This window comes from Equus asinus, chromosome 4 (genome assembly GCF_041296235.1).
Source record: "Equus asinus isolate D_3611 breed Donkey chromosome 4, EquAss-T2T_v2, whole genome shotgun sequence".
In the NCBI taxonomy this organism is placed as follows: Eukaryota; Metazoa; Chordata; class Mammalia; order Perissodactyla; family Equidae; genus Equus; species Equus asinus.
Window position 1 is genome coordinate 122,849,098 of NC_091793.1, and position 12,870 is coordinate 122,861,967.

A 12,870-nucleotide genomic window follows, 5' to 3' on the forward strand; every position below is an offset into this window, starting at 1 on the left:
TTCCTTAAAATTGGTATTCTTTCAAGGTGTGCCTGCAATTGAAAGCTCATAAATAGACTTTCTCCAAGCATTTCTTAATTGAACTTAGAGAATTCATAAAGAGAAACAAAACAAACAAGAGAAGATCCATGATTCTGTCCTATTGGTATTTGGCTTGTTTTTTTGTTTTTTTGTTTTATCAAATCTATTCTCTATTCTCAGACGTGTCCAGGGCCTTCCAGGGATTTCACTCACACTCCCTTCTTCCACTTGGAATACTCTTTCCTCCCTCCCTTCGTCTCAACATGGCCAAATCCACTCTAGGAGTCAAAGCTTAGCATAAAGCCTCCCATCTCCACAGAGTCTTGCCCAATTCCGCAGGCAGAAGTATAATAGATGATCAAGTTCTGAGAAAAAAGAGTGTGTTGCTCTGGCTGCCACTCTGAGAATTGGCTATCCCTAGTAGGCATATGATTTGCAATAAATACTCTATTGAATGAAGAAAGAGTACAGTCCTATGCCTAGCTGGTCTGGCCCTCCATCCTTATGGCAAACTGTAACGTAGGGGTTGAAGTACTACTGACATTGCAATCCATCCCTAACCTTTCTGGAGTTGCACACTTCTATTTCAGTCAAGCTGTCATTGCAACACAACTCCTTAGCCTCCTAAAAGTAATGCATAGCACAACATTAAATGTTTTGACCAAAAATAGATTTTTAATAATTATATGAGGTCTTGAGAATACTGCAGACATGTTATCATATAAGAATAAACTTGGAAATCATTTTCTGCCCCAGAATTTCCAGCTTTTTAGAGCCCCTAACCATCTAAGTGAGACAGATACCAGCACTTGACTTAGAGATTTGAATTATTCAGCGTTATTTTCTCAACTTTATGGCTAAAATTAAGATTCCACAAGGCAGAAAATAAATATCTGAAGAAAACCCAATTTCTCTCTTAGCTAAGTTTTTCTTTTTCTTTAGTGAGGTGGTCCAAAGGTGAAATTCATATGTAAATAATTACCGATATAATTAATTTTTCATATTTCCCTTAATGTATGCTAAAAATAGTAATGTTTTCTTTTTTAAGTTTCCAGTGAGGAGAAGGTGTCTGTTATTTCTACTTTGCCAAGAAAAAAATGTGACTCAAAACAGCCTCTAAGAAGCATATACAAGGATTCATCACTTTATCAATTTTGTGAATGTCTCACTGAGTCTGTCATTTGCCATTTAATTTTTAGCATTTCTGATAGCAGCAGAGATGGTAGAGAAAAAGAGAAAGCATGTGAAAGCCAAAATGCAGCATTTAACAAGATTATTTCAATTGATTCTCAAGTGTTTGAGAACAGGTCAATTTCTGTTGGAGAACTTGCTTTAAATATTTCTGAAATCATTATTGAAATCCTTTTTAATAGTAACATTATAGAGTCTGACATTGCACAGCAAATGTTTCCTTTAAAAACAAAGTATATTTACTGCCCAAGAGTAGCTGCAGCTGACTTTGATGATCTCTTTCAGGATCTCTTAATAGGAGTGATTCATGTACTATCCAAAGAAATAGGAATAAGTCATCACCTTGAAAACACTGGAAGAAATAAATCACTTTCCATGCTTAGAAGCAGTGATGTGCCCATTTGCAACAAAACGAATACAGTGGAAAGACAGAAAGCCTCCAGAGACTGGGAATCCTCTACTCACCAAATTGATCGTCTCATTCAAAGAAATAAATTAAATTATCTGGCATATAAGTTAGACAGTTTGGTTGGTAGCCTAAAAACTCGTGAATCCAAGGAAGTAGTCAGTAAAGTTTTTAATATTGTTTTAGATTTATTTTTACCAGATGAACACCCAGGTGAGGTTATGGATTCTGATAAAAAATCAAGTGATCAGCCAAGTAGTAGAATACTTGGAAATAACTTAGAGATCACCCCAAAATCATTTTTTCTTCTCAATGTTGTGTGTGAAAAACTTATCAGAACACTTTTGGAAAAATGCACAAACAGTGTCTTTGCTGATAATTTACCTCTTTCTGATGGGACATCAGCAGAAGAATGTCAACTTTTTAAAATACTTCAAAGTGTAGAAAGTGGAGAATTTGATTATTGTAAGGGAGCAATGGACTGTGAACAATTTCAAGGTGATTATATGTCAGACCTTTCAAAAAACCTGGCAGAAATGGATCAAGATTTGTTGTCATCGGACTCTATGCTTACTGTTATTTCCCATAGCTTAGTTAAATCATTGATGGACAAACTATGTCACGGTATACAAGTCCCCCAAAGTCCACCTTTTGCAAACAAGCATTTAATGTATAAAACAAGAGAAATACAGTCTAGTTTCATAAAAGCAAAAGGGCCAGAATTAACAGAATTGGGACAAGGTAAAGGCTCTTTAAGGTTCATGAGTTATAATGGTAATGGTTTGACAGGATCCCTGAATAATCCCAGTGTAATTAGCTCCAAAATACGAGCACCATTTGGCAAGAAATGTTCAGTGAATTCCTCTTCTGTGCCATCTCTTCTTAAAAGACAGGGAACAAAGGATATGGATACAATAGGCATCTGTAATAAGCTATATCCAGGAGATATGAATACAGGTATTTATTCAGCCACATTTTTGGAGGAAATAATCTCAGAACTGTTTTTTAATCTCTCTCTTTCACTCTGGGGCAAAAATGAAAACATCACTGAGGCCCGGCTCAATGAGATGAATATATTATTTGTCAACAATGTAGTGAATGAGTTTAATAATGCACAAGTCACTGTTTTACGGAATGCTGAAGAAAGGCAGTGTTTTCCACCAATCCATAAAGAAACTGTTAGTAGGATTGTTGGTTCAGTTTATTGTGATGTTTTACAGCAATATAAATTGCAAGTGACCTGTGGTAATAATCTGACACATGACAATACCTCAATAGCAGAACAAATAACTAATGGCATATTGTTAGAGATTTTAGACTACCAACTCCCATCTTGCTTCAGGGGAAAGCACATGCCTAATTCATATTACCCTCTCAAAGCTGAAATTATACTGCAGAAACTTCAAAATAACCTGAGACAATTTACTTCTCAACACAGATCTTCAACAGGCTATAGCACTATGTTATCACACTCATTTTTAGAAGATATAATCAGAAGACTTTTATGTCAACTCATTCCTCTACCCAGTAAGGCTTCTTCTTTGGGAAACACATATTTCAGGAGTTCAGATTTTAATGAAATGTCTACCTGTATAATAAATAAGGTTATATCAGCCATTTCAAAACATAAAATTTGGTTCACTATATATGATAGTCAATATCTTTGCACAGGAAAAAACCTCCAGAAGATGGTGGATTCTGTTTACAGCAATCTTGTACAAATGTCTGACTGTCTTGTTTCAATACAGAAAAGCATAATCAGCCGAAGTCCAATCATGGTTGACCGAATAGCCAGTTTTATTATTCAAGCGATTATTGAAAATCATCTTCAACCATTTTTGTGTGGAGAAGGTTTACCTCGTCCAAACACTCCATCGGATGCAGTATCGAATATGGTTAAACAGGTTCTCAGTGAAGTCATAGAGTCACACAGACCCCAGACACCATCACTCTTAGGTATTTACCCTCACACATTTGTAGGGGAAATTGTTGTCAGACTTTTATCAAAGATTTTCAGTCCAAAGCATAACACTGAAATTGAACTAGAAAAAATGACCCAAAAAATAGTAAACTCAATAAATAACCATTTTGACAAAGCTAAAATTCATATTCTGTATGATGACAAAGAACAGTCTCACTCCTCTGTAGATACAGATATTGTGGATGAACTCGTCACCTCAGTTTATGGAAACGTTTTAAAACAGCATGGGCTGGACCCTGAGGTTGATAAAGAACTTGAAGACAGTGATATTTTTGTGGAAAATATTACCAATTTAATTGTAGCAGCTATTACAGATTACCTTCTTCATCCATTATTTTCTGGGGATTTGTCATCTTCCTATTCTCTTTCAACAGCTGAGAATATTTTTCAGGATGTTCTTAGTAATATCAGTAAATCTACCAAGCCAAGTCAGAGTTTATCTCCATACAACACCTTGCTACCATACACATTTTTAGAAGATATGATCAGAGTACTATTATCTAGGATCTTTCCTTCTGCATCTAGCATTGTTCCAAACAAAGAAACTCCAAAAGACAGATCAAGAGTGAATTTCAATGAAATTGCTTCAAAGATAATCAGTGATATTAGGATGAAAATTTCCCAACATGAAATTCGATTTTCAAAAGATGAAGAAGAAACCAAGTTTGTTTATTCAGAAGATGATGTCCAGCATCTCGTTGATTCAGTGTTCAAAAATATTTCACAAAACTCTGAGTCTCAAGAATCAGTTGAGCAAAATATCACAAGCAGTGATGATGTTCTTATTGATAGAATAGCAGGTTTTATCATTAAACATATCTGTCAACAACATCTTCAGCCGTTTGTGGATGGGAAGTCATTACCTTCTTCGTCATACACATATTTTGATGATGAGAGAAGGCAGTGGTTTTCTGCCACTGTTTATTCCTCAACGTTTTTGGAAGATGTGGTCTCTGGGGTCTTAAGCAAAATATTCCACAGGGTGTTAGGCATTGTACAAATGAAATCAGCAAGAGATTCAGAAGATGAACTGTTTGATAAAGCTGAAAAACTCGTAACTTTGATAGCAGAGGAATTTTCAAAAGCCCAAGTTAGCATTCTAGAGAATGCTGAGGAACAATTCTGTTTGCCTCCAGTGGAGACAGATATAGTCAAAAACATTATTGACATGGTGTACAGCAAAGTTTTGCAAGAATATGATATGGAAATAATGCCTGATAAAGATTTTCTAAGTGACACTAAGACACTGGCTGCAAAGATAACTAAAATCGTCCTGGCCAAAACTTTTGATTTCCAAATTCATCCAAATCTTATAGGAAAGCTTCCTTTTAAGTCACACTCCAAACTCAGTACTAATGTTTTGATAAAGAGAGTTCAGTGTGACATTACTAAATCAAGGTTCCAAAGACAAGCTTCAACAATATATACTACTATGCTATCACATACTCATTTAGAAAAAATCATCACCCAGCTTATATCTCAGATAAGTCCATTGGCCTCCAGTGCAGAACACCCAGATACTTGTCAATCAGACCTAAGTAAGACTGTCTTAAAACTGATAAATGAAATCATGTCAATAATTTCAAAACATGCAATATGTATTATTAAACACGGGAATGAAAAACAAAGCAAGATTTCAGAAAAAGATATCCAGTCTATGGTTGATTCCATTTATGCTGATCTTTCACATTCAAATGTATACCAGTCTCTTACAAAAGATAAAAAAGGTATAAGTAACATACCTGTTTCAAAAGTAGCAAGTTGTATAATAAAAGAAATATTTAACCATCATCTTCAGTCATTTTTATCTGAAGATAAAACTCTCCTTTCAGCTGCAGTTGATCAAACTTGTAAACAAAAAGCAATAGATTCTAAACAAAGAGAGTTGTCTTTCATTGTGAACTCAGCTGTTTTTTTCGAGGAAGTAATTTCTGAGCTTTTATGTAAACTCCTTTATGCATTCTCACATAATGTCTTGGCTGCTGAAAACCCAGATACAGTAAAAGCCACAATTACTGGCATTGTTACAACATTAGTAAAGTCAATTGTTCTGGAGTTCAACACATCAGAGATTTTAGTTGCAGATAACTCTGATGATGATATGTGTTTTTCAGAAGGATATAAAGAAATGGTTCAAAAAACAGTCAACCTAATTTATGAAAAAATATTAGATGAATATAAATCTCTGATTCAAGTATATAGGGCTATACAAAGTGACAGTATTTGTTTTGGAAGGAAAATATATCATTTGCTATTGGAAGAAATTTATGATTATCAGGTGCAGTTGTTGGTTTCAGGAGAATTGGTATCTTCTTCTTGTTCTTCCCTTCAAGCTGATAATATCATCAGAAATGTGCTCAGTGTCATCATGAGGGATACCTACTCCTTGCCATCATGTGTTACTGTGCTGCCTCGTTCTCTTTTAGAAGATATGATTTCCAAGCTTCTAGTGCATATGTTCCCTTCAACTGACACTGAAAGTGAACTAGAAAAGGAAGAGGTTTTACCAGATTATGAGTTTGCAGATGAAGCTTCAAAACTGACTGATGAAATTATCAAAGAAATTTCTGAACATGAGATCCGTCTTGCCAGGGCAGAGGAGAATGCAGAAAGTGTGCAGTTAGAAATGATTGAGAATTTGGTTGACTCTATATGTAATAATATTTTGAAAAAATCTGAATTTCAAGCTGAAGTACAGAAAGATGCAGACAAAAGAGGAGGCTCATTCCTCAGTAAAATAGCTGGTTTCATTATGAAGGAAATCATGGATCATCATCTGCAGCCATTTTTACATGGTGAAGAATCATCTTCCAGTTACTTATCTGATTATAACCATGTCTCTGTACTTACTAAAGCTGGTAAAGAAAAGGCACAGCCTTCTCTATATTCAGCTACATTTTTAGAAGATGTAATCGTTGACCTTGTTCACAAATTTTATTCTTTTCCAAGTATTACTGAAGATTCTAAGAAAAAAGAAATGCCAGAGCCAGAGGTTGTCAGCTTGGCTATAAAATTTGCAAACTCTCTGATAGGAGAATTTAGAAAAAGTGAAATTAAAGTTCTACCAAATGCTGAAGAAGTGTTCTGTTTTCCACCAGTTGGTAAAGATACAGTTGATAAAATATCCAATTTTGTGTATGATCAGTTCATAGGAAATTACGAGTCTAATGATATTCAGAAAGATGATAAGAGTAACATTGTTATAGAAATGATTGCTGCTTTAGCCCAGAAGGCAATCTCTGCTTTCAAGATTCAACCACTTTTTTCAGGAGACTGGTCTTCCACCTTCTTTTCATTTCTAAACCCAGATAACATCACCCAAAGGGTTCAACACCTACCACAGAAAATCTCTACACAGATAAACAGATGCTTAAAAGGGAACCAACTTACTTTACCAGAAAAATCATATAAATACACTTCTTCAACCTCAGACCAGAAAAATGTGTTGGACACTTTGGAAATAGACAGAGGTGCAATGAGTAGAAAGAAGAGTTTCAAAACTGAGGAAGCATCAATGAGGAAAGGTGACATCCAAGATCCAATAGTTACCTCTCTAACTAAATTTATGGCAAACAACATGTTTAACTTGTTGTCAGGGTCACCTGCAGGTGTGGTAAATAAAAAAAAAGAGAATAAAAATAAAATGGGAATTTCAATTCAAAAACATAATGAGACTGTATCAAAAGTTACTTCTCCAACTACTAGTGTGAAAAGTAAAGATACTCAGGAGCCAGATTTGAGGATAACACTTAAAAATAAGGAAATTGAGAATAAAAGCATATCAGCTTCAAAAGATAAGGAGGGGCAAGGTAATGAGGTACATACACAATTTCCAGTAGCTACTGATGATAGAGAATGTGAGAAGGAAATACTTGTACCATATTTTGAGATAGACGATGAAATGAAGATTGACAAATCAGAAAATTCATTCAAAAAAGAAGACAAGTCCTTTCAGCTATCTTCCTTGACATCCAAAGTGAGAAATACAGGGAGCTCAACAGAGAAAACTTTGAGAACAGTTGACCAAAGGCCAAACAATGAGGGGGGAAAAGACTCTCCAGTTCAAGTAGATATAAATGAGGCACAATACTCAGATTATGAAAGTGTTCAAAATGTCATTGAAAATATTTATGATGATATATTAGAAAGAGATTATTCTCAAGAATCAGCAGATTATTCAAAACTCCAGAGCCCCCCAAGTGAAACAGCATTGGATGTAATTCAAGAGGTTGGCGAAGATTTTGTACAGTCTATTTCAGCAAAGGATTCATCCCTTTCAATTAACAAAAATCTCCCTGCCAGAGAGAAAGAGACGAAGAGAGAGAAAGATAAAGAAAGAAAGAGAGAGAGAGAGAAAGAGAGAGACGGGGGTGAAAATAAAGAGAAAGAGAGAGACAAAGAGAAAAGGAAAGCTGAGATTAAAAATGAACCTAGTAAAACAGCCAGTCTTCAGCACCTACCAAAAAGTAAACCTGGAATTTTTCCTGCTAAATTTTTAGAAGATGTTATCACTGAAATAGTTAACAAATTGATCTTTTCTTCCTCACCAGAAACACAAACATGTGATAAATGTCAGAAAGTAAGCCATGGTGAAAATCAAGCTGAACTCTATGACACAGCTATGAAACTTCTCAATTCACTGTTAAAGGAGTTTTCAAATGCTCAAATTAAGGTATTCAGGCCAGATAAGGAAAATAAGTTTTCTTCACCTGTAGATAAAGTGTCATCAGTTCCTAAAGTATCTCCCAGCCATAAAGAATCAACTAGAGAAGAAGCATCATCTAGCATTCAGAAAATAACGGCAGATAAAATGCCACATATATATAAAATGACTACAAATTCCTCTTCAGATAAGATACCTTTTCCAGATAAAATACCAGTAACTGATAAAACACTAGTCAACAAAGTTGTTCACTCCTCTATATGCAATATTTTGAAGGAATATAGATCTCAAGACGCCATTTGTAAGAATATAAAGAGTAATGGGGAAAATTTAGCAAGAAGACTAACTAACACTGTGATAAATGAAATTTTTCAACATCAACTTAATTTGATATCTTCTGATAATGTTCCAGCTTCAGCTTGTTTTCCTCTGGAATCTAAGGATGTTGTTAAAAAGGTCCAAAATGTGGCTCAAACAGCCAGCAAAGACTGTCAAACATCATCACCATACACCATCATGCTGCCTCATGAATTTTTAGGGAATGTGATTGCTGCTCTTTTATCTAAAATTTTCTCAACAGTATCAAACACCAAAGCAGAAACATCTGAGGGCAAGTTGTTCACAGAACTGGATTTCCTTCAAATGAAGTTATTAAGTACAGTTACAACAGAGATCTCCAAAGATGAAGATATGATTATACGGTATGTGGAAACCTTACATCCCAATGATGATGAAATTATTCAATTAGTGGTTGAGTCTATGTATAATAATCTCTTGTCACAGTTTGGATCACAAGAGATTATACAAAATTGTGTAGCCAGTGGATGCAGAATCCTTTCAGAAACCATAGTTGACTTAGTTCTACGAGAAGTAGCTGGTAATCAGTTGCAGAACTATTTTTCTGGAGACCTAACTCCCTATCAGTGTGCAGAAGTTGACAGTGTTGTTGAAAATATTCTTAAAGATGTTATCAAAACTGCTGATGCTCCCCAGCCTCAACCATCACATACTCATATACTGCCTTATAACATAATAGAAGAAATTGCTGTCAACTTTTTATCAAAGCTTTTATCTATGTTTCCAAAAGTGGATAAGGAAAGAAACAAATCTCTTGAAACAGAAATGCAAAAAATAACCTCAAAAATATTAAATTCAATTCAAGAATTTATCTCCAAAAGTAAGATTAAACTTGTACCACCAGCCAAGGAGTTGCCTACTGTACCTTTAGCTGAGAATGAAACTATTGAAAAAGTAGTTAATTCTGTTTATACCAGTGTTTTAAAGCACTCTGGCTCCTATACTTCTATATTTAAAGATTTGTTGGGTAAGAGCAATATCCTCTCTGATATAATAGGTTTTTTAATGGTGAAGGAAATTTCCAATTCTGAATTTCAACGTCAAGTAGAGGAAGAAGTATCAAGTTCAGAATTAGTCCTTGAAGCTGTCAAAATTATGGAAAAAGCGGTCAAAATTGTTGATGGATTTAAGTACCAGGAAAAGTTTCCGTGCAAAAAAGGTGCTATGTTAGATGCCATGTTTTTGGAGGAAGCGTTGGCCTTGTTCTTGGCTAAAATAGTAAGGTTGCCAAGTGCCTCAAGCAAAGATGCAAAAAACTTAAAGCCTGACTTAAATAAAATTGCATCTCAACTGACAAAGTCTGTGACAGCTGAAATTTCCAAAAGTAATATCAGTCTTGTTGCTGCTGATCCTAAGGAACACTTTTTAAATCCAGAAAGTGTAGAAGTTGTTTCTCAAATTATTGATTCTGTTTATAGTGAAGTACTGCAACAGTTTGGAACTCATAACGAACTTTATGATGATATAAAAGATACAAACAGAGTTTTCCCTAAAAAAGTGGCTAATTTGATTATTAATGGAGTTTCAAATTTTCCATTAGATACAGTTAGCTCAAAGAATTCAAATCCAAATCTCTTTGGAGATCTGGACATTAATAGAATTGTTCAAAAGGCACAAGAGCATGCTGGTAAAATGATCCCTGACTTAGAGGAAGAAGACTTAGCTCAAGATTCATTTGGAGAGGAATTTCCAATTAAAATAGTTCCACATGTTGGGAATAAACCAATCAAAATAGATCCACACATTATCTCAGAACACTTAGCAGTAATTTCTGTAAAAACTCAACCTCTTGAGAAACTTAAGATGGAGTGTTTAAGACAAACTGGACATAACATAGAAGAACTAAGAAGAGTATCAATAAGTGGGAGAGGTTACTCCTCAGACACATCTGATGTAGGAAAGTTGAAGAGAGAAAGACGTATCTCATTGGATAGGACTGGACGACTGGCTGTAAAACCCTTAGAGGTAAGTGCAAAAACGATAGAAAAAAAATAGTGATAAACGGTTGTTCTGTGATTCCCTTCTCAAATGTGTACATGGGAATGCATATTTTTGCTGTTATTGTCCAGCCCAATAGGAGAATTGTTGAAGTGGTTCATCCATATAGTCATATGATTTACTGGGACTCACCATATCCGCTCTCTGGCTCACTCCAACGGTCTCAGGCTAGTTTTCCTAAGACAATCAATTTAAACTGGCATTTTTTTAATAGAGTGGGAATAGAGGGACATAGACTTCACAGTAAAATCAGGCTGACTGAAATTATCATCTTCAAGATTCAGAAGATACATAATCTCATATAGTTCCTGTAGTTCTTCATTGTGGATATCTAAGGTGTTTAAAAGGACCAGTTAATAGACTATCAGGATATATGCAGTTTCAAAAACTATCTAAAATAGTTGTAATTTCTCAAACTTAAGGCTCTACGGCATTAGTACTTTTTACTTTTAGAAACATTCATGAACAAACAGACTACAAATTCTTAGATGATACTTATTATTTCACTTTAGTTATATTAGCCTTCCTCAATTTCTTCTACACTCTAAAGTGCCAACTTTCTTTCCTCTTCTATCCTTGCTCTAGACCCAGCTGCCCTAATGCTGCCATTTTTATGAACCCATTTTCTCTTGCTATAGACCTAGGTCTGACCGGCAGCCCCATACTTGAGCCCCAAATATATTAAACTAATTGGGCCATTAAAATGCCAAGATGATGTCCATGTTAAAAGGAAACTATGCCACTGAGGACAAAGGGATTGTCTGGCCAATAGAGTTATACTGACTGACCACATTTTGATTTTTACCAAAGCCCCTTGTACTGATAGGGTTCACTCATAAGAGGATTTAGTGTGCTTAGGGATATAATCTGTGGCCTGGAAAATGAGCAAAGTTTCATAGAACCATTCTCTCTGGAGCATAAACTTGAAATGAATTTTTTCCAACACTGTCCTGCAACCCACTGAACTAAGTCTCAGGGCTGGTAAATATGTTAATTAGTGCCGTATGTTTTCACACCCAAATACTGAGATTATCATAGGCTGAGACACTAATCTGTTTTGCCCTAAATTTTTGGGGCCAGATGACAGTCTTTTCCAGCTATGAAATTCTCTCTTCCATATGAGTTCTCATCATTGCATTAGCATATTACTGAATAGTCTTCATTTATACATAAGTAATCTCGTGTGTCTTAGTGGTACAGTGGTAAGCAGAGCTGCCTTCTATATATAAGTAATCCCTTGGGAGTAGACTATGTGTGAACAGACTGTGGAATAACATTACTCAACGTCAATTTTTAATTATCTGTAGAATTGTCTGTCACAAATCTTACTCTTAGTTACAAGTTCTCTTTACTTAAGCCATTTATAGACTACAGAAAGCAGCAAGAGACTATTTCAACCAGAACAATTACTCTTGTTTTCTTAAAGGAAAGAAAAGCCATCCTAAAAATAGAAAACAAGTAAATAAAGCAGCAGACAGCAAGAACTCTATTAAGACATTTGATTTGTACCAATACTATCTATCTCCAGTTCAGGGACAAGAGAAGAAACAAAACACTAGATTAGATCAGAGAACCTCGACACGTGTTGGCTCCACCCCAGAGCTTCAGTTTCTGTTTTGAAGTACCATAAGTTCCCAGCACACTAGGCATATATATATTAAAATCATATATAGTAACAAATTCGAAAGCCATATAGATTAATTTTGGATTTTCTAAAGCACTGGTTCCCTCCACTAACACAGAAAATCAAAATAGATTGTATTTTAATTTCTTAAGGAGGCTGACTATATTTTTTTTTTTAAGAAGATATTCTTTTAGGGTTCTATTATCTGAAAAACGGGCTTACAGTGTTACAAAGGGATGTTGAGGTGTGTGATTATTAAATCAATTTTGAGGTTTTGTGGCATCATTAAAGGCTACAGAATTGGGGGAATTTTGTTATTTAATTATAATTGTCTTTTCTTTGATCTGTCTTTAGACATTGAAAATGGAAAGTAAGATTTGACTAGAGAGATGAGATAAAAAATGAAGATTTATGTTTTGAATATTCTTTTGGAAAATGGGTCCAAAGAATCAGGAGTGGAAGGAGAGGAATTAGAGTCAAAGACTTTCACAGTTTTTGTTATTCATCTTTTTGCAAGTCAAGAGCAGATAATACCTTGCTTTTTTGTTGAAAATATGTGCATTTAGGTTTATCTATCATTCTCTATCTAGAATTTTAGAAAAAATAGATGATCATATCTACTTCTGCCA

At 34.9% G+C, this 12,870-nt stretch overlaps 1 protein-coding gene across 1 annotated transcript in view; it reads left to right on the forward strand.

The window, feature by feature from the left end:
- Nucleotides 1-12,870, forward strand: part of FSIP2 (fibrous sheath interacting protein 2) — an 86,490-nt gene that overhangs the window by 53,531 nt on the left and 20,089 nt on the right. Inside the window, exon 17 of the mRNA XM_070506617.1 lies at nucleotides 1,070-10,584. Within this exon, the coding sequence (XP_070362718.1) occupies nucleotides 1,070-10,584 (9,515 nt within the window). The remainder of the gene's footprint in view (nucleotides 1-1,069; nucleotides 10,585-12,870) is intronic.